This window comes from Pseudopipra pipra, chromosome 16 (assembly GCF_036250125.1).
Source record: "Pseudopipra pipra isolate bDixPip1 chromosome 16, bDixPip1.hap1, whole genome shotgun sequence".
Lineage (NCBI taxonomy): Eukaryota > Metazoa > Chordata > Aves > Passeriformes > Pipridae > Pseudopipra > Pseudopipra pipra.
In genome coordinates, this window is record NC_087564.1 from 6280863 (window position 1) to 6300383 (window position 19521).

General features: G+C 40.6%; 1 protein-coding gene across 4 annotated transcripts in view; it reads left to right on the plus strand.

Moving 5' to 3' along the window:
- CIITA (class II major histocompatibility complex transactivator) overlaps positions 1–19521 on the plus strand; it is a 39493-nt gene that overhangs the window by 6379 nt on the left and 13593 nt on the right. Inside the window, exons 1-7 of one of the 4 annotated variants that reach the window (XM_064672803.1) lie at positions 4070–5815; positions 11736–11873; positions 12824–12952; positions 13380–13439; positions 14772–14855; positions 15444–15503; positions 18357–18506. In XM_064672803.1, the coding sequence (XP_064528873.1) occupies positions 11753–11873; positions 12824–12952; positions 13380–13439; positions 14772–14855; positions 15444–15503; positions 18357–18506 (604 nt within the window). In that variant the 5' untranslated portion in view covers positions 4070–5815; positions 11736–11752. The other 3 variants (XM_064672804.1, XM_064672801.1, XM_064672802.1) reach the window with 3 other exon arrangements.

The following is a 19521-nucleotide window of genomic DNA, read 5'->3' on the forward strand; positions in this document are numbered from 1 at the left end:
AGGATCATCCAGTCCAACTCCTGGCCCTGCACAGCACACTCCAACAATCCCACCATGTGCCTGAGAGCCTTGTCCAAACACTTCTTGAGCTCTGTCAGCCTTGGGGCCGTGACCACTGCCCTGGGGAGCCTGTTCAGTGCCCAACCACCCTCTGGGGGAAGATCCTTTTCCTGAGATCCAACCTAAACCTCCCCAACTTCAGACCCTTCTCTTGGATGATGCTTTGCCTGATGCCCCCCAGGACATGCTTGACCCTCCTTGGCTGATACCTTGCTGCTAAAAACAGTTTCATGTCTTTGTCTTCATATCTCTGCCTAATTCCCCACAGAGAGCTCTTGGTACAGCAGTGAAACCTGGGCTGCACAAGCTGTGCTGAAAAATTGATGTTACCTTGTTACCATTATTTATGTTACTAAGCTAAAAACATGAGGCCTATGAGTTTTTAAACACTAATATTTTAGAGAAACAGAAGGATTTTATTCAATGTTTATGGCAGACTGGCAGCAAACTTGTAAATCTCAGCCTAATAAAAATAGAAACCAGGGTCATTTCTGCAGGAATGCCTTTTGAAGTTAGTCAGGATTCTGCAAAACAGTCATTGCAGCCTTATCTTGGGAGTTCTGCCAAGACTCCTTGTGGCCTGTAAATTCTGCATTCTTTGTGTCCATTATAAGTGGTACCTTCTTCTCCCCCTAAATCTGAAATCATTGAAGTATATCAAGTCCTAAACCTTAAGAAGGCAATTCTACCAACAAGGAATTTACCTTTTTGACACCTGAACATCACTTTGAGAAGCAACGTCCAATACTGTATTTTAGAAAGAAAAAAGATTAGACCCCTCTTTAAATTGCAGCCCAAGGTCCTTCCATAAGTTTTACAGGTCTATAGCAATATTCTACTAAGTATTCTTTTACTCTCCTTTTAAAGTCGCTTGGTTTTGTAGAAGTAATTCTGAATGCTACAATTTAAGCTGGGATTCTGTTGTTCTACGAGGGTGGCCACTGTTAGAATTGCCCCAGAGCTACCCCTCTTCTCCAACATACACAGTAATCCTCTGGTGTGTCAGACTAAGAAGTGAGTTTACTCCCTCAGAATGTGTCTGCATTTTTATCTCTCCTACTGCCCACTGAAAACCTCAAGTCTTGAATTCAGCCTCAAAAGTCATTAAATACTTCCCCTATTTAAATCTGCAGCAGTTTCATGCAGGCAGTGCAATTTTGTTGCCTACAGACATCTGGAATTTCAAGTGGAAGGCATTCCTCCCATATGTGATGGAGAAACATCAGAGATTTTCCTACATGAGTTGCCATTGTGCCATGAACACGGGCTCCTCAGACTGTCAGTGGCTGCTATGCCAGTTGAGAAAAACTGCCCCTATTGTGGTCTCTTAAATCTACTTTGCGTGTCTGGTTCTGCCAGAGGTGGCAAAGAACAATTTTTATCATGGCCCAGCTATAAAAATGGGTGTTTGGTAGTCACCCTGAAGGGGTAAATGTCTTTGTAGCTGCTCATGCATTATGTTCAGCTCTCTTCTCTTCCTTATCTAGTCTCCAGTTATGGACTTTGCACTGTGTGTGCCACAAGGCATTCTCAAAATGCAATAAACAAAAGTAAATCTTTAACAAAGCAAAAAAGAAAAATAAAGCTAATTTACCAGAAATGTACTTCCTCTTGGCAGAACCTACAGCCTTGAAATAAACACTGGGGCAAAATTTCTAGGCCTGGCTTACAGATGGGATCTTTAAACTCCAGTCTGCCACATGGCTGCCTAAACAAGCCTGATGCTGAATACAGGAGATGTATTCAAATATAATCTAAATATTTTTTCTTTATTTGCTACTAGATTTTACTATCTTGAAAATTGCCACGATTTCCTTTCATCATCAGATACACTTAAAAGTGGAGCAGTAATTCCACCTAGGAAGAAAGAATGCACTGGGAGGAACTTGCTAAATCTTTATAAAAATGTTAAATAACAGATTCTCCTTCAGATGCAAAATACCTTTGCAGAATGAGAAGAATTTGATGTTTCTTCCAAACACTTGTTTATGGTTAACGTCAGAAAGTGCAACACTGGAAAAAGAAGTTCTCTCATTATCCAACAGCACAATTTTAACTTGCAGTGCAGGTGGGTAACAGGTTTTGCTGTAACTGTGTAAGTGGCAACTGAGAAGAGCAGATTAATTGATTTTCCTTATGGAGAAGTAAATCCCTTGGATGTATATTCTAATCTTCCTTCAAATCAGAATTTGCCTTTTAAAGGCATTTTCCTTTGGAGTTGCTGCCTACATCGATTCAAAAGAGAAGAAACAGTTTTGTTGAAGTATGAGTAGAAATAAGGTCCAATTCATTTAGGGAGCATTGCTCCTGGGCTATTACATGAAAAAGACTGTTTCTTTTAGTTTTATCAGCATAAAACTACACTGAATAAGATGCCTTCAGTTTTACTTTGCCATCTTGTGGAGCAGAAGAAATGCTGAAGGCAGCTAAGGGTTTCCCTTGCAGAAAGTTGGGAATCACTTGCAGTCACAACAAATCTGAATGATTTTACCACAGCTTGGGGAAGAGGGAAGTTTCAGCTTCTTCTGCAATCACTGAGCTCTTGAATGGGTTCAACAGATTTAAAAAAAAAATGTGAGAAGGGTAGACTTCTTCTGGAGAAAGAACTCCCCTCCGTGGGATAGTTCCAAGAGAGCAGTTAGCTTGTGATACATCATCATGACTGCCACTTAAACATGAGAAAAGAAGATTTTCTGCAAGTGTTTCACACCTTAAGCAGTGTCCACCTGCGAATGTGCCCAGGTGGTGTTCACCAGGAGCAGGAGATTAGAGACTTTTCGACCCAAAAATGGTATTGCTTCTTCTCTTGCATCTGCACTGGAGACAGATCAAAAGTGGGATGGCCTTTCCATAGGTGTTAAGATATAAAGATTTCAACTTGGCTCCTGTTTTTCTCTTCCCACAAGTTTTAAGAATTCCTGAGGAGTTTTCCAACAAGATCTGTAAGATCCTAATCTGGGAGGAAGCCTAGTTCCTATACAGCTGCCCCTGGCTTTTGCTAAGCTATAGGCAAACATACCAAGCAACAATGTGCTAGAAGTACTCTGCCTTTGACCTCAAAACTGATTATCTTGTAGCTAAGACCAAAATAAGAGAAAGGGGACTAGAGTGGCTTAAGCTTTGAAAACTTGATTCAAGTACTTTTGCGGCTACAGTCCTAATTTTCAATCAAATGTGATTTCTATTTCTGCTTTTGGTTTTGCATTTGTAGAAAAAAAAATTTTCTTACTGTCTTGACACCAGATAAAATCTACCAAGGCTCATGTCATACCCAGATGCCACAAACTGAAGGACATAACTGGCCTACCTTGGTACACTTTCAGCTGCCTCACTGTCCATGGGAAAAACAGTGAAATTAATTGCTGACATTTTACTAATATTATTTGGATTCCAAAATCAGCTGTAGACTTTTGGGTGGCATCATATTTACTTAGAAGTGATACTTCCCCTCGATGCAGAGAAATCAAAAGCTCAACTTCTCCTTTTCAACTCACTTTCCTCTTTAAAATGTATCATAGCACAAACAGTGTGTGTGAAAAAGAGAACTAAGTCAGGCCATACATTTTTACTATTTGTTGCTTTTTGTGTTGGTATTGCTTGGCACTTTCCATTGCTAAGGCAGGTCTTGTCTTTTGGATCTTGAGAAGAACACTACCACGACAATCCCTAGAAGAGACACAGCTGTTATGAAACATCCCTCTTAGCTAGGAAAGCTGGGTGTGAGGTAGAGAGAATTCACAGAACAGGAAGGGAAGCTGACCAGTAAAGCAAAGTAATGAACTGCTGATGCCTGTGTATTTATACAGGCTTGAGACATTATAATCAGAAAGTACGGAAATTTGTTAAATAGACTTTCCAGTCTATGAAAACTTGCTCAGCCAGCAGTACCTCAAAGCTATCCAGCCTGGATAGAAGGAATCCCGAACAAAAATTCTAGGGAAACAAATTTATGGCCAGAGAGGCCAAAGCCAGTAGCTGACTGGAAAACCAGAGCTCAAATCTATCTTCATCCATCACGTGTTCAACCATGGTCACTGTTTCTTAGATTTTGCAGGTTCAAAGACATCAGTTCACTAGGAAATTACTCAAATTTTATTAGAGACTTCAGCTTCCTTTGAAGCAAATTCTCTTCTCGATTTCTTGTTGAAATTTGGTCATTTGTCAGTCTTAAGTTCCATCATTGCTTCACTCTGAAGAAGCTTTGCAAGTAAAACTTGGGTCAGGAACAGATTGATATAAGCAGGTTTCTCTTTATCTACAGATGTTTACAGTTTCTGGACAGAAAAGTCCCAGATTTCTCTCTCTGGTAAAGTGCATTACTGACATCTGTTTAGAAGTGTTTCCAGTACTACTGAATATGTTCTGCCTCCTCTTTTTGCAGCAGGGCAGTTTCTCAGCAGACATTGAAGCAAAGAGGCTGATGGTTCTCTGAAAAGCTTAGGCACTTCTCAGCTGTCTCACACCCTCCTGTTTTCCAGTCTGCTTTTCCCTCTGTCTGTAAGACCACTTCCATAGAGTATTCCACTAGATGAACCATTATTTGCTCAAGCCATTCCTTTCTGCTGTTTTCAAGCAGAGTGTTGTACAAGAAGCGGACAACCAGTCTTTGCTGCAGTCATGAACTGGAATCTCAGCTGAGTAAACAGCTGAACTCCTGTTCCCCTGATTTTTGATCTTGAAGTACAGAGATTGCCTCCTGGGACTTCCATCTCAGAAGCTGGTAAAAAAATCTGCCTGCAGGGCTGGTGAAGAAAATTGTCACTTGAGGGGTTGTGCTGCACACCAGAATAGGGCTAAAAAATAACCCTCTTAAATTTTGTTATGATTGTTTTATTGTCTCCAATCAGAACAGAGCACTAAAATACAGAACTTGTATTTGCGCAGCCTTTCATTATTTCCTGCTCTGAGTGCTGTTATTCTGAGATGTTGCTTTTCTTCTAGTGTGCACAGAGGAATTCCAGCACAGCCTAGATGGTTGGAGAGGCTGGTGTTCTGCACCACAGGTTGGGCTCCATGTCTGTGAATACAGGGAACAGATCAGCTGCTCCCAGGGAGGAAACAGTTTTGTCCCTTCTCAGTGAGCACTTTCCCACGGAATCTGGTGGATCTCCTCTGCAAAGAGAAAAGGCTTACACAGGTCAGCAGCTGCTTTGCTCGTAGGAGCTGCTGCCTTGTGCAGAAGCAAGTTGTTTTCAAGCAGCTGATTAAAATCTTGCCTTATTAAAGCAGGAAATCCTGGATGTCATTGTGTTTGTCAGATCCTACTTCCCTCCTTTTCCCTTGGTGGAACTTTTCTTTAAAGCTATAACCAACTGAATAATACTACAAAAAGTATTTGCTCACTTCAGAACATAGTGTCTTTTGTAACTAATTTCTAATTTGTATCAGTCTGTGCAAGACAAAAGCAAGCAGATAAACTTGCAGAGCCACACAGAAGCAGCTATAGGCATCGTGATGGGAATGCTTATGAATGAACTTGGTTTTCAAAAGGCTGTTTGTCTTACACCAGGTAGGCACTGGCAAGGTAAGTGATGATTAGATGAATAAACATTCTGTCGGATGCTGCTATGAGCAAACCGTGAACACCACGTGCAAGCCAGGCAAGATTTATGGGCTCCTGTTTCACAGAACATCCTACTTGTCATTTTAGACCAATGGCAAGAGACTCATGCTTGAGATACCAAACCAGTTTTATACTGGTAGAGTCTGTGAACAGACACACTTTCACTTCTGTTACCCCAAGTGGAGCTGCAAGGTAAGTGTCCACATACTGTTTGCTTTGCTATTCCTGATAACCAGCATGACTTTGGGACAGATTTGAACTGGAATGAAAAAGGAGAAGAATAATTTTGGAAATTGTCACTGTCAGCTCTCACCCAATTACAAATTCCAACCAGACCATTCAATCTGTTCCTAACTGGCGACAAGAGCGAGATCATCTTAGCGGTGGCAGTGACCAGTGAAGGTAACAGTGCCTGTGGTACTGGGGTTGCTAGAAGGGAGGTTCCTCTTACTTTTCCTCCTTGGAATTCCCCCTCTGAGTGTTCTGGTTTGCTTGTTTCCTCCTTTCTGCTGTCACTTTCAATTTGCCCTGGGCAGGGCAGGCAGCTCTCTTCATTTTTTGGTACCGAATACAGAGGGAAAGAGCAGGAACTGTGCAATTTCCTAAGGTTAGTTTTTCCTTAACCCTTGAATGTATGCTTTTCCCGTGGTAAATTCATCTTAGCTTACCTTTCATAGGTATTGGTAACTGTAGTGTGTCATTATCCACACTTATGTTGCTTGGAGTATTAGTAGGATGATGTCTGAATGTAGGTGAAATTTTGGATAGGGCTTTTTGTGATTCTATTTTGTGCCTAGCCCTGTTATTTGCTCTAAAGGTTGCTGTAGTTTGTTTCACACTTTGTTAGGAACATTTGTTTTTGTATAAATGTTGTGCCTATAGAAAGTGAAACTGAAAATCACTGAAAGAAACTGGATTGTTTCCATCTTTTCCACAAATCCGGCAAAACAACCTCGAGCTTTACTTTCCCATTTTGATGGGCTGAAATTCTGTCTTGAAGAGAATCACTGAGCTAAAATGTAGGCAAGGTGTCTGCAGTGATGCTTTACTTCATCTTACTGCTGGGATGGAAGAGCTGGGCAATACTGGATAAGGCAAATTCTGCTCTAAATCACAACTCTGACACCTGCAGGTCAGTGTGTCATTGGTCTGTCTCCAGCACCAGATGAATAACATCTCCCTGTTGTGTTGATCACAGTACAGCTAAGTTCATTAAAAGGCAAAAACTCCTCTTTTCTTGTCATTTATACTTTTTCTAACTTGTTTAAACTCATCTCTAAGGGAGACAAAGGTGAATATGGCAGGATATGGATCAGCTTTCTTTTAGCATCATCTCTGTTCCTCTTTCATTTTAGACTATAAAGTTTGTGGAAAGCAACACTATTCCATTGGAAAGATAAATACTCTCAACAAAAATAGTATCTTTTGTTCAGCTGGTTAATACAAAAGGAAAATTTAAGCTGCCTTTCAGCTGTATAAGCTTTTCATAGATCAGAAATAGAAAGTAAAACCTTTAAAGCTAAATATAAGTTCAGCTCCATTACTTGCAGCTTACAAATAATCAGGCCATTTCTGAAAGGAAAATCTGTGTGGTGCCTGTGGAGCAGAGGAATTGCCAGGGATGTATTTGGGGAGAGAAAAAGGAGACAGGTGATGGTAATATGGAGGGGATCTCTCCCTTCCTTAATACTGGCTTGACCATCTCCCAGGAAACTGTCTCAAAACATTGCCTGGGGCAAAAGCCAGGAAACACTCCTGCCTTCAGGTGAGTGTATTGTGCACCAGGACACAACCTTTGGGGGGTGCAGAAGAGAGAAAACTTACTAAAATTATTGAAGAAAAAAAAAAAGCTTTAAAATTGTGGCCAATGATACTGAGCTTTTCAATCAAAGTACTTCTAAATCAAAGTACCAGTGTTTCACTGAACTCCTTATTTAAGCCTGATATAACCTGCTTTCTGTCAGCTTGCTTCACCCAGGTTCATGTGTAGCACTTAATGGGTCTGAAGTGTTGCAGGAAAATAACATTTCTGCAGCATCTTTGTGTTTGATTTTTCAGCCTCCTGTCTTCACAGCAGTCTCATTCTCTAATTTTATTGTAATCTAGACCTGGAATGTTATGAAAGACTTCAATGTTATGTCATCCTCTGGTTGAAAAATGCGTGATTTGCATGGCACTACTACTCTTTTCTATGAATTATCCTCAGCTTCCTAAACTGGTACAAAAATTAAATTGCAGGGGGGTTTCCTCTGTTCCTAAAATTACTTTACAACTTTTCATTTTCTTAACCCCTATACTCACGTGGGAGATTATTTTATTACCTGTCTGTTCACATGTCAGCAGAGGTTTGGGAAGGAAACCCCCCAACAAACCTCAAATCTCTTCTCCTTCTCCTTAATATTGGAGTAAATGTTACATTTTTGCCTTTATAATTCTTCTTTCCTCCCTTAAAATCATTTGATTTGGTTAGTAGCAGACCTCATTGTCTGGAGTCTTTAACATGTTGATAATTTAAAATATGGTTAAATGAAATTATTGGGGCAAAATGATAAATCACAACAGCCTCCCTTGACTTTAGAAATCTAAAATGCCCCTTCTGACTCTTAAGACTTATATGTGATTTAAGTGATTCCCTCATTTACTGGATTCTTCAACCTGGTACAGTGTTGTTCACTATTTCTTTTACTACTTTTCCAGCGTGTTTAAATCATATGATAACTCTTGGACTCTGAAAGAGCACCGAAAAAAGCAATTTGAATCTCAAAAGTGAACCATATAATCATGCCAAATATGCAGAAAACAGAGCTAAACCCGAAGCATCCTGAGAGGAAGCTTGGCTGTGCCAGGTGTCCCTGGGTCACTGCAGAGGTGACACAGAGGGAACACGGGTCTGCTCCGTGTAGCCGGAGCGTGTCGGCTGCTGGAAAAAGGAGGTGTTATTTAAACATTTATAGAAAAATATTTGCTCTAACCAGTGTCCAAACCACAAAGGGTTGAACTTTCTGAATGGCATGGAAATATATTTTGGAAGTACATCCTGCCTTGCCCCCGCCCAGCTCATGCCCTTTGTGCATGGAAGCCTCGTAGGAGGCCCTGGGCACTGCAGGGCCCTGCAGGCTCTGCCCTCTCCCTCTGAGAGGCTCCAGCCCTCACAGACCCAGCACAGAATCTTTATTCTTTACATTTTTCAGTCCTCTGACATGAAACTGTGCTAAACACCCATTTTGGCAACACTGGATCCCATGGGACCCCTAAGGGAATGTAATATCAGTAAACTAAGTTAAAATCACATCTGAAACAACAGAGGAAGTGCTGAGCAGTACTGAGCTCATTAATCCTCAGGCCCAGACAGGGGACTGTTGGGATGCTGTGAGAAAAAAGGGGAAGCTCTGGAGAAAGGAGTTGCTGTGGTAAACAAGCTTGGTAAAGGTCTGGTTTCATTTTGTATGCTTCGGTTACAACATGCAGCAAAACACTTGCTGTCCCTGAGGTGGAATTCTCCTTGCCTGTGGCTCTCTCAGTGTAGAAATTTCCACTTTCAAAAACTTGCTTCTTTACTCCTGCACCCTTGGACAGAGTGCTTTCCGTGGTGGCACCATGATTTTAATGCAGCAAAGTACAGCTGCTGTTCAAAATACATTGGTTCAGCTACAGAAAGAAATCCCAGCATCCCAAATCCAGTGCGGTCAATAAGGAGCTGTGTAAAGATTCGTGTCAAAAGCAAAACAAGGAAGAAAAGATACCAGAGGAAACTGAGGGCCATTCAGACTTGTGAAGTAAAAAAAAAGGCAAGCAATCAAGTTTTTCATTCTTGAAAGACTGTCAGTCTTGATTCTTGTTAAGGTAGAAGGATCTGTGTCTCTCACTCCTGTGCACCTGGGTTGTAGCATCTCACATGTTCTAATTTTCAGCTCTCTAGCCAGACTTGGCACTGGCAAGACTTCCCCTTGGTTGCTTCCTGACTTCTTGACTGGTTTAGATGAAACATTTCACATTACTCCTGTATTTATCCACAGAGACATGCCATTGAAAGAAAAGTTTCAAATAAGAAAAGCTCTAATGACTATAAATTAATTAAAGCCTAGTATTTCCATGAGGATTAAGTAGGCCTACTTTGTCTCTTTCCATAGGATGTGCCTTTTTCTTTGTCTGCTGTAATCAAGCAGTTTGCTAATCACTGGTCTTGGAGTGATACATTTATCTGTCTTGCATTCCCCTTACACCTTCTGCCCAGTTACTTCTCTAACCCCAAAATTATCTTGACTCAGAGATAATTCTTCAACAGGTTTACTCACACAGTCCAATGTAACTTGGCATTCTGAAAGGCCCTGTTCTGATTTTATGTTAATTCAACAAAAGGAAAGGGCAAAGCACAGTGTTGCAACAAACTGAAAAAATTAATCTGGTGTGTTTATAACCTCATTCTTGGTTCTCATGCAGGTTTCTCAACTTCTGCTTTCCATTTATAGCATGCCAGGCAATAATATCAAATTTTTGTAATCTTAGTAGCCTAGTGAGGCTAAACATGAAAAAGGAGAACTACCTTAGTGCAGGTTATTCCTGCTCTTTGAACCTCACTGAGTTCACCCCTTTTTGAAGTTCTGGCTCTCGATTCTGATGTTTTGTGCAGTATTTTTCTGGTGTTTTCAGAAGTATTCATTCCCAAGCTGTTCAGGGGGACAACCTCATAGAGGGGTAAGAAGAATGAGGATTAGTTTATAAAAAAGCAGCATGTGGTAGTGGGTGACTGGGTCTGCTCTGCCTTCTCCCATCACAGCTGCAGTGTTAGCTGTTTTACTCCATGTTGCAGGTGAGCTTCATGGTACAGCACTGTGTTTGCACACCTCAGGAAAGGAGACAAGTGCAACCAGGGATGCCAGTGGAATTCTGCTAAAGGCAGATTATCTGAGGGCCATTTGTTAGATATTCTTCATTGCAAAACATGGTGCTTGACGCCAAGCCGAAACTTTTCATGGTTGTGGCGTGTGGACACCTATTTTAACAGGATATGGTCTGGAAATTTTGCTGGTTGTTTCATGCTGGCATCTCAGTATTACAGTGGAGTAAATCACTTGGATTGCCAGCCCAGCTGGCATTCACATCAGTGTAAACACTGAAGAGCCAATATTTAGATTTGAAATAGTCTGATAAAGATGATGAATAACCAACATGTAGTATTATTCTACACCTGTGGAATATCCAGAAGGAATGTTTGAACTTCTTTAAAACCTGCTGCGGTAACTGGAAGCAAATAGAAGGGATTTAAAATGTGGAGTTAAAAATAAACTTTATCAAGAAATGTAGCTGCAGCAGCCTAAGCAGCTCTCACATACAGGGTGATTGGAGCAGGGAGTTTAGGTCAGTCGGATTTGTCTGGATATTATATGGCACTCTACTTGGAAGGCTATAACAACTCCCAGCTCAGGAGTAGGCTTGTGCATGAGTTCTGGGTGGGAAAGAGAATTGATTAAAAAATAAATGTGATAAATTCCAAAATCTAAGTGCCATGTGTCCAGAAATTAACTCCCAAGGTGACCATGCCATTCTGTATCTAACCAACCATATTGTTTGGGAAAGAATTGTAGAAAATAAATGTTTTCTCTTTCACTGTTCCTTCTTGTGCCGTGGGGATGTCTCCTCTCCTAGTGCCACCTCCAGGGCTTAGGAACTGAGTGTAGCATCCCAGCCAGAAGCTGCTTCCGCTGAGATGAAATTGTCCTGACAGTAAAGAATGGGCTTCTTCTTCCACCACCTTCTCTGCAGTCTCCTAATTTCCCCAACACCTGCTGAATCCGTGCTTGCATCATTTATATCCTGATAAGATACAGGAGTTGCCACTTATTCAATACTTGGCACTTTTGATCCAGGTGGTCAGACTGCAGCATCCCAGTGCCCTGACTGCAGTGAAAGATGGGTGACTCTCACTGCAAGATGTGGCTGGGTCTGTAAGTTTAAGGGTCTCAGGGTTATAACTCAGTGCAGGTCTAAGCAGTACCAGTTCCCCAGAAGATCTCAGTGTCTTGCCCACAGAAAGCCACAGTGCAGGAGTTGTGGTTTGGATTGGCAGAAGCTGTGATTTTATCAGAGCTAACGGTTTGGAATTTGATTTCAGCCAACAAGAGACAAACCATGGATTTTGTGCCTGAGACTGGCTACCTTGATTTACTGCACAGTGACATCGACCCATTGCAACTGTGTGCTCTCCTTGATCCTAAGTCATCTGGAGATGGAGAAGGTGACTTCACTACAGGTTAGTAAAACACTTGGTGTTTTTGCTTGGTTAGTTTAGTGCTCATGCTGTAAGTTATTGCCATCTCCTCTCAGACATAAAGCCATTTAATGGCACTTTATCTTGGTGACAGGGCTAAATTCTACAGGCACTTGGTGTTATGATGTGGTAACTTGGTCTGCATCTGTATATACAATAGTGACTGCTTCCAGAAACTGTTGTGTTTTTAAACTGTACATATTTGCAGCATCCTGCTCAGTCAGTTTAACAAAACATACTGTACTGGAAACACCTCTGTGATTGATTATTTCCCAGGCTGAGCTGTTCTCTTTCAACTTGACTGTTAATAACAGCTGCAGGAGTGCTTCTTCACCCCATGGCCTCAGTGACTGAAAGCAGGATGAATTAGGGATCAAGGACTGACTCTTGTGCTATCAGAGATGTTTCACTTATTTGAATACTTTTGAGCCTTAGCAGTGTCTGAGGTGATGTAGGTAAATCAAACATCATCAGGATACTACACCAGTTAATGGAAGCTGAAATCTCTGCTGGGAGGGTCTTAGCACAGTCCCAGGCATGGATTTGACCTTGGCCAACCAGAAGCTTCACAAGCAATTTGCAGTACCTGGACACAGCATTGTTCTGAACAGGGAATTTCAATGGCACCGTATCCTGCAGCAGAAGGTTTAATAGTGTCCATGAGTCTGGGCTTTAATGCCATACAATGGATTTAGGAACTATTTTATTTACTAGGAGAGATGAGGTCTCAGAGTTCATCAAAAGAAAAGTGCTGATTTCCAGATGACTATGAATTACTGAGAGTTCAGTTCTGTTCCTCCTTAGCCAACTTACAATGCAGAGCCAAAACCTCATGCTGAAGCAACATATCTGCCTGTTCTGCATGTCATGGTATCTGGGTTTTTTGCTCATTAGTTATGGTATTCATTAAGCCAATGCATATTCTTCTTTAGATCTTGAAGTTGATGCCAGCAACTATGAACAGTTAAATAATATGGATTTCATGAGTACAATGGAAAATGGTGAAAATGGAGATGGGTCGTATCTCTGTTCCAACACCACAGATGCTTATGCTAAAATGGGTATGAAAGTAATTTTTGGGTGTTAAATCGTTATTTTACAATCATTTGCTATAGCTGTTCCTTACAAATTCTATTTTCACTCTGAAGCAGTGGCACATACTCAAGTGGTCTGTCCCTCATGCATGGTAGATCTAACCAGAGTACCTAAACCTGTGCATTGTGGGGAAACAGATGAACAGTAGCTTGTGGCTGTTGGGGGAAAATCTCTCTATTAATGTCATCTTCTGCTTAATACTTCCTGTCTCAACTTCTCCTTTCTTGTGATCTTTATTTCCTGAACAACAATTTACAAGAAAAACTTAATTTAACTCTTCAATTTTACTTAAACTGCAGAATTCTGTTAATAAGGGTAAGCTTACAAGAGTTTTGCTGAGAAATTTACAATGCCATTGCTGTGTTCCTCTGTTTTTCTTTCCTGTGTTGCCAGCTGAATTAGTAGAATATGTGCTCAAGGATCATCAGGAGAAGCAGGTGGAAGACATTTTTGGTAAGATTTACATGACAAAGACTAATTTTCTCCATGACAGTGTTCTGGCTAACATGTGCTTCATGCCCACAGTTCAAACACTAGTAAAGTTTTATATATATGGTGTCTTCTTTCCACTTGTGAACACGTCCCAGGATTTTCTTGAAAAAACGAGGATTTTCTGTATTTTTGAAGGCTTTTCTCAAAGATAGCAGATTTATCTCTGATCAAGTTGCTGATGACATCACTATGGCTGTAACACACTCACAGTTTAACTGCCCAGAGCTGTAAATGCCCTCAAGTAGCATCACATTTACTCTGAGCATAACAGGGGTGATATACATGAGTTGCCAGAAGACTTAACACGTGTATAAACGCAGCTCACACACACTTATTTCCATCCAAGATGCACAGAGCTGCCTGAGGAAGCACGTCAAGTTTTACTTCTCACCCAGATCAATGCAACAATGCTACAACATACATACAACAAATTATTCCTTCATTCAGTGCTTGACCAGAGATACTTCCTTGGCTTCTGGGACAAAATCATTGCTTAGGTAGTAGCAAAAATGCAGCTGTTTACTATTTCAGAATCTGTATATTAATGTGTGGCTGCTGAGAAATCCATAGAATCAGAAAGATTCACACAATATCTGTGCATCCTCTTTTATGCTTGAGCAAAATAATTTGAACTAATTTACCAAAGGTCAGTCCTTCCCTAGAATAATTCTGGCTACAGTAAGCTCACATGACTTTTCAAATGATTTATACTGCTCCCTGGTGTGTCTAGAATTTCAGGGGTTTTGCACCTAATAACAACATTTATATTGGTTTAAAAAAAAAAAAAAACCAAGATACAATATTAATACTTAAGTATTTGCCAGTAAAAGAATGGTATGGATAACTTGACAGTTCTTTAAACACAAAGTATGAAATAATTTCAGAACCCTTTACTCTGTCTCTTAAAGGATCTAATCCCTTTTGTACATCAATTGAGTAATTTTACCTGTACTGAGATCCCATGTGACACGGCTGTGATGTTTTATCCTTTGCTCATCACTAGAGCATTGAGTAGTATTTATGTTTTATTAGCCACTGAATTTATGGCAGAAGATGAATAGTTTGCAGTTCAGAAGCTAACACACGGCAAGAAAATCTGCATTCAGAGTTCTGTGGGCTTTCTAAACTATATGGATCTGGATACATGTTTTATTGCATAATTTGATTTTTATCTTTTATTTGGAGCCTATTCCATCTTTGCTGGCTGTTGGTGTGTTTCTCTAGCTTTTACTTCTTTCTGTAATTTTTCTAGGAGAAAAAAGGTTGACATTTGGCCATACTTCATATTTTTAGCAGGGAACCTCAATTTGGATGAAATGACTGCTGAAACCATTGAGAAATTTCCTGACATAAAGAAGCAGAAGTGTCATAAACGAAGTAAGTGAAGAACATTAAGAATTTGGAAGGCTGTAGTGTTTGAATTCTAAACTTTCATGGTTTTAGCACAGCCCCAATGCACTTCTCATGCAGTTCTTCACTCATTCAACCAGATGTGTTTCCTCTGCCCCTGCTCGTGGTGCATGGGCAGGAACTGAAAACAGCTCTTCCAAGCACAGGATTTACAATTCACAGTATTTGTTGCCCTGTAACATGACATTAAGCATGATCTATTTCTTCACATTTTTATCATCCATGTGACTGTTAACTTCTTTTTCATTGTATCTATAGTTTAGCAAGTATTGGCTGAACAACTCCCTCTTTAACAGCAAGGACAACAGCAAAAATCTTTGAATGGCACAAAAATCTGCAGCCTAATTAAAACTTCACAGTCAGACTGAAATAATAATATGAGGCTTTTCACATTCGTGTTTATGCACTGGAGCTGCACAGTTCTGAAATAGCTGAGTTGAAACTCATAACACCCCCTTCTACTTTAAAAGGTTAAAATAAGTTTCCGTGGGGTAAACTTAAAATTACCAAACTGGTTCAATTTTTGTCACTTATTCTCACCTTTCTTTCTTTCAGCCTTCCTAGGCTCTGCAGAGAACTGGTCTGATACTTCAGAACCAAAATACAGAAAAATTGGTAAGTCATTGACTGAATAGGGGAAGGTTATGGAGCATGTATTTTCTCATGTTCCAAAGTCTCATCCTCTGCTAGGTGTTGGAGCTCTGCCTTCTAGGAAAAGTTTGCTCTCATAGATTTAGTGATTTTGACCATCATGCATTTTCATGTTTCAGCAAAAATCACACTTTTGTACTCCTCTGATTATTTATGATATAACAAATCCACGTCCTCTTATCAGCAACTATTAACTCATGCAACTTAGGACCAACTACACAGTAACTTAGGAACAGTTGGATCCTTATGCTTCAAAAGCACATGTTCCTGCCAGGGGATAGGAAAATTACTTTCTTAACATCAGCACAGTTGAGCTTTTCTAAACCCACCTGAGAGAAGAAAGCAAAACATCAGAGAACTGTCTTGGTGCCAAATTTTGTAATTTTTATCACGTACACTTTTTGTTTCTGGTGGGTAATATGACTCAGGTCATAGTTTGGCCTTTTCTGGGCTTGATCCTCTTTGTTCTGTGTGACGTGTTCCAAAACTCTGGGGAAACATCCTAGTGAAAATAATAACGGTGAAGAGATGATTTCTTGGCCCAGTCCATGCTATAAAGTCCTTTAACAAAAACAAGAAAGGGAGAAGGGGAAATTTCTAGGCTTTGCACATTTTTAGACCATCTACCAGACAATGCCTGGGGCCAGCAGTCAGGCTGGAACTTGCTCCCTAGGTGTCAACTGGTGCTAATCTTCTTACCCAACTGTAGCCTAAATGGGTGTCTCAGACACAGCTAAAACAGCAAAATAGTCTTCCAACATCCATGTGAGAGCAACCAGTCTGGGATGAATATTTTATGCTGTGTTTTCAATTGACATTTGAGTCATTGTATGTCAGCACACCTCACAAGGGGAACTCTGACTGCACCAAACCCCGGGGGCCATGTACATGTCAGGAAGGGCAGCCAAAGCAGAGTGTAACCTAGTGATCCATCCAGAGAGTTCTGGGATCATGGGGCTGCACCTCAGCACAATTCAGGCCAGCAGTTGGCAAGGAACTTGCACAGACTGGATGAAGGTCACAGAGAACAGACATGTGCCCTGGGTCTGTGATCCAAGCTGATTTTCCAGTGTTCATGTGGAGTTCTGAGGGAGTGGGGAGGGAGGATAGAACAGAATTAGCTGTAGAAAAAATACATTTGCTAGTTCTGGAGAGGTAATTGGAGTTTCTACTGAATGGGTACGTGATGACTGTAGTTATTTAGGCACAAGTGAAGATCCTGGCAGCTGGTACCCATTAAAAGTGGGTTATCTTCTATCTGCTTAAGTTCCCTTAGAGATGAGGCACTTTTAAAAGCCTGTGTTTATGCCACAGTAACAACAAGAGTTTTCAATAAGGAGATGGCACATCAGTTGCAAATGTCCCACCCTATAGACCTTGCATTCCAGTATCATCACAGAGCTAACAGGTGCTCTGTAAAGCTGCACCTATCCTTTTTCTGGAAATCATCAGAATATTGTCAGCCTCTCTACCTTCCTTGATGCAATAAAGGTGCTGAGGAAGGAGTATATACATAAGACAGTATAAGTACTAGGTACAAAAAATCTAATGGACAAAAAGATGGGCTACTTGACAAAATCAGGAATTTATTTACCCTGTCATGAATGTCACAGAGTGATCCTGCAAAGGTAAGTGCATGACCTCTTCAGAAGGGTAGGACTACCTACAGCAAAGAGGATAATGTGTGCCAAAGTTCAGAGTGGCAAGCAAAGGATGAGATTCTTTCAAAGGAATTGGATGAAAGTAAAGGTTTTTTGCCCAGCTGTTTTGATAGCTATAGCAGTACCTGTTCTCATCTGACCATAGCAATGCAACAGTCTCTGGAGAGGAAATTACAGGGGAATTTATCCCACTGATTTAAGCATGAGCTGAAAAACACTTTTTAAAATCTTGGTTTATGTCTCAGTAGAAATGAAAGATTCTTTAACAAAATAATACATCAGTTCCTGATAAGCAACGTGAACACATCCCACCCTAAAAGATTTGCATTGCAGACACAGTGCAATTTATAGTGGCACAAAACCCACTCAGGTCTGTAGCTCTAGATGAAAACATCAGACCACAGAAAGTGATGAAATATAGACTTACTTTTTGCTGCTAGACAGGAGAGGGAAGGAAAAAGCAAAAAAAAACCTCTGAGAATAAGGATGTGGCAAACCCAAGGAAACTAGCAGAATAATTCAAATTAACAAATGTCTTACTTGATTTGTAAGAAACTTTCCATAAGCAGATGAAATTGTACAATGCACGAGTCTCTCTCCCCATTTGTCCCATTCTTGGAAGAAAAAAGAGTGCTGTGGGCAAGATGCATCTTTTAAAATTCAGGTGTTTGTGACTGCTCTTTGGGAAACACTCTTAGAGCTGTCCTTACAAGCACTGTAGTGTCTCAGTAGAGAGTCAAGGTCCTCAGTTTACTGCACATGGACCTCTCTGCTCTTGTGTAATATTGAGATAACAAAGTGTGCTCGGGAAATTATCACAGCTAATGTCAGACCTTGCTATGTCTAATCTGTCAGCTATCCATGTGTAAGATCATTCACATATAGATACATCTGGAGATATCTAGAAATAAGACAGGCCAGGAAAGATGAAGAAAAAGAAAATTTAAAGGGTGAACTACTCAGAAGAAAAGGTGATCCACTACAGAATTTCAAAAATACATTTTAGGCTTTGAGAGCTGGGTATATTCCAGAAAGCTGTCGTGAATTGTTCTTACTGACCAGTGATTCATGTTATCTGTTGACATCTCTTCTCTGGTCCCCTCAACTCCAGCAATGAAATAACGTCCTCCTTTCATTTTGCTTTTTTATTTTGAAGTGGAAGTGCCTGCAGTGGCTGCAGAGAATGGCAGTTTCTTAGCTCTGCCTTTCAACAGCCTGCCAGTGGGCTGCACCTCACTGACTAACCAGCACTTGTCCTTTTCTGTTCCTGCTGCCTACGGCTTGGAAAGAAGTTTCCTAATTCCTGGTATGTACACAGAGCTATAGAGGGGCACCTGTACAGAGGTTGATTTATACAAGGGGAAACTCTCCTCTAAATCTTGACTGTGAACAATGGCAGGAAAACCAAGCACGGCAGCTGTCTCAACCAAACACTTAAATGTGTGGCACTCATGAAAAGAATGAAAACATTCAAGGGAATTAAAGGGCATTGCCCCTGATGAAATGGAAGGAATCCTTCTTTTAATTGGTGAAGTGCAGGTTATAAGAGAACAGTTATTTACTCCATGCTAATCTAAGTAATTCCCTACTTGTCTTAAGAATAGGAAGTCACAGAACTTCCATTAATAAACTTTGGTTTAGTTCCAATTACTTTTTCACTGGGAAGTTTGTAAAGGACTGAGGGATAATTACATTTGCAGTAGTAGAGCAAAATCTAGGTTGTAATTGAGCTCATAAAAGCTGAGTAGTGATGGGCTGTGTAACCACCTGGCCTTGGTCATGCTGTGTAGCAGAGGGTGCTCATGGTACACTGTGAAATGCTAATGACCAGGACACAGTTCAACACCTTTCACTGTTAAACCTATGCTGGAAAGGAACCAAAAGCAGTGTATAAGTTGGAAGTCTTGAAGTATCTGATGTTAGCTAAAGCAGCATAAAGCATCAGAGGAAATTCTGTCACACCTACAGAAACTCAGAGCTATGGGTGATTAAATTGCAAGCACTGAATCATCAGAAAAACTACCCAGTGTGAGTTGGGAGGGGGGATGCTGGCTGGCTGCTTGTACAACCTGTATGATGTTCACTTAGGTGGGATGTAGTGCAAAGGATGGTAAAATTAATGCAGATACTATTTTCACATCTTCTCTCTTCTGGATCTCTGTCTATATGTTGATAGACTTTGCCTCAAGCACTTTTCCTTATATTAACAGGATTTCTTTTTAGACTGTTGAAAAACAGTGGTCACTAAAAGCTGGGTAATCTCTTGTATTTCACTTTTAAGAGTGTTTTTTCTAATGGGTTCTATGGACCTCCTGTGATCC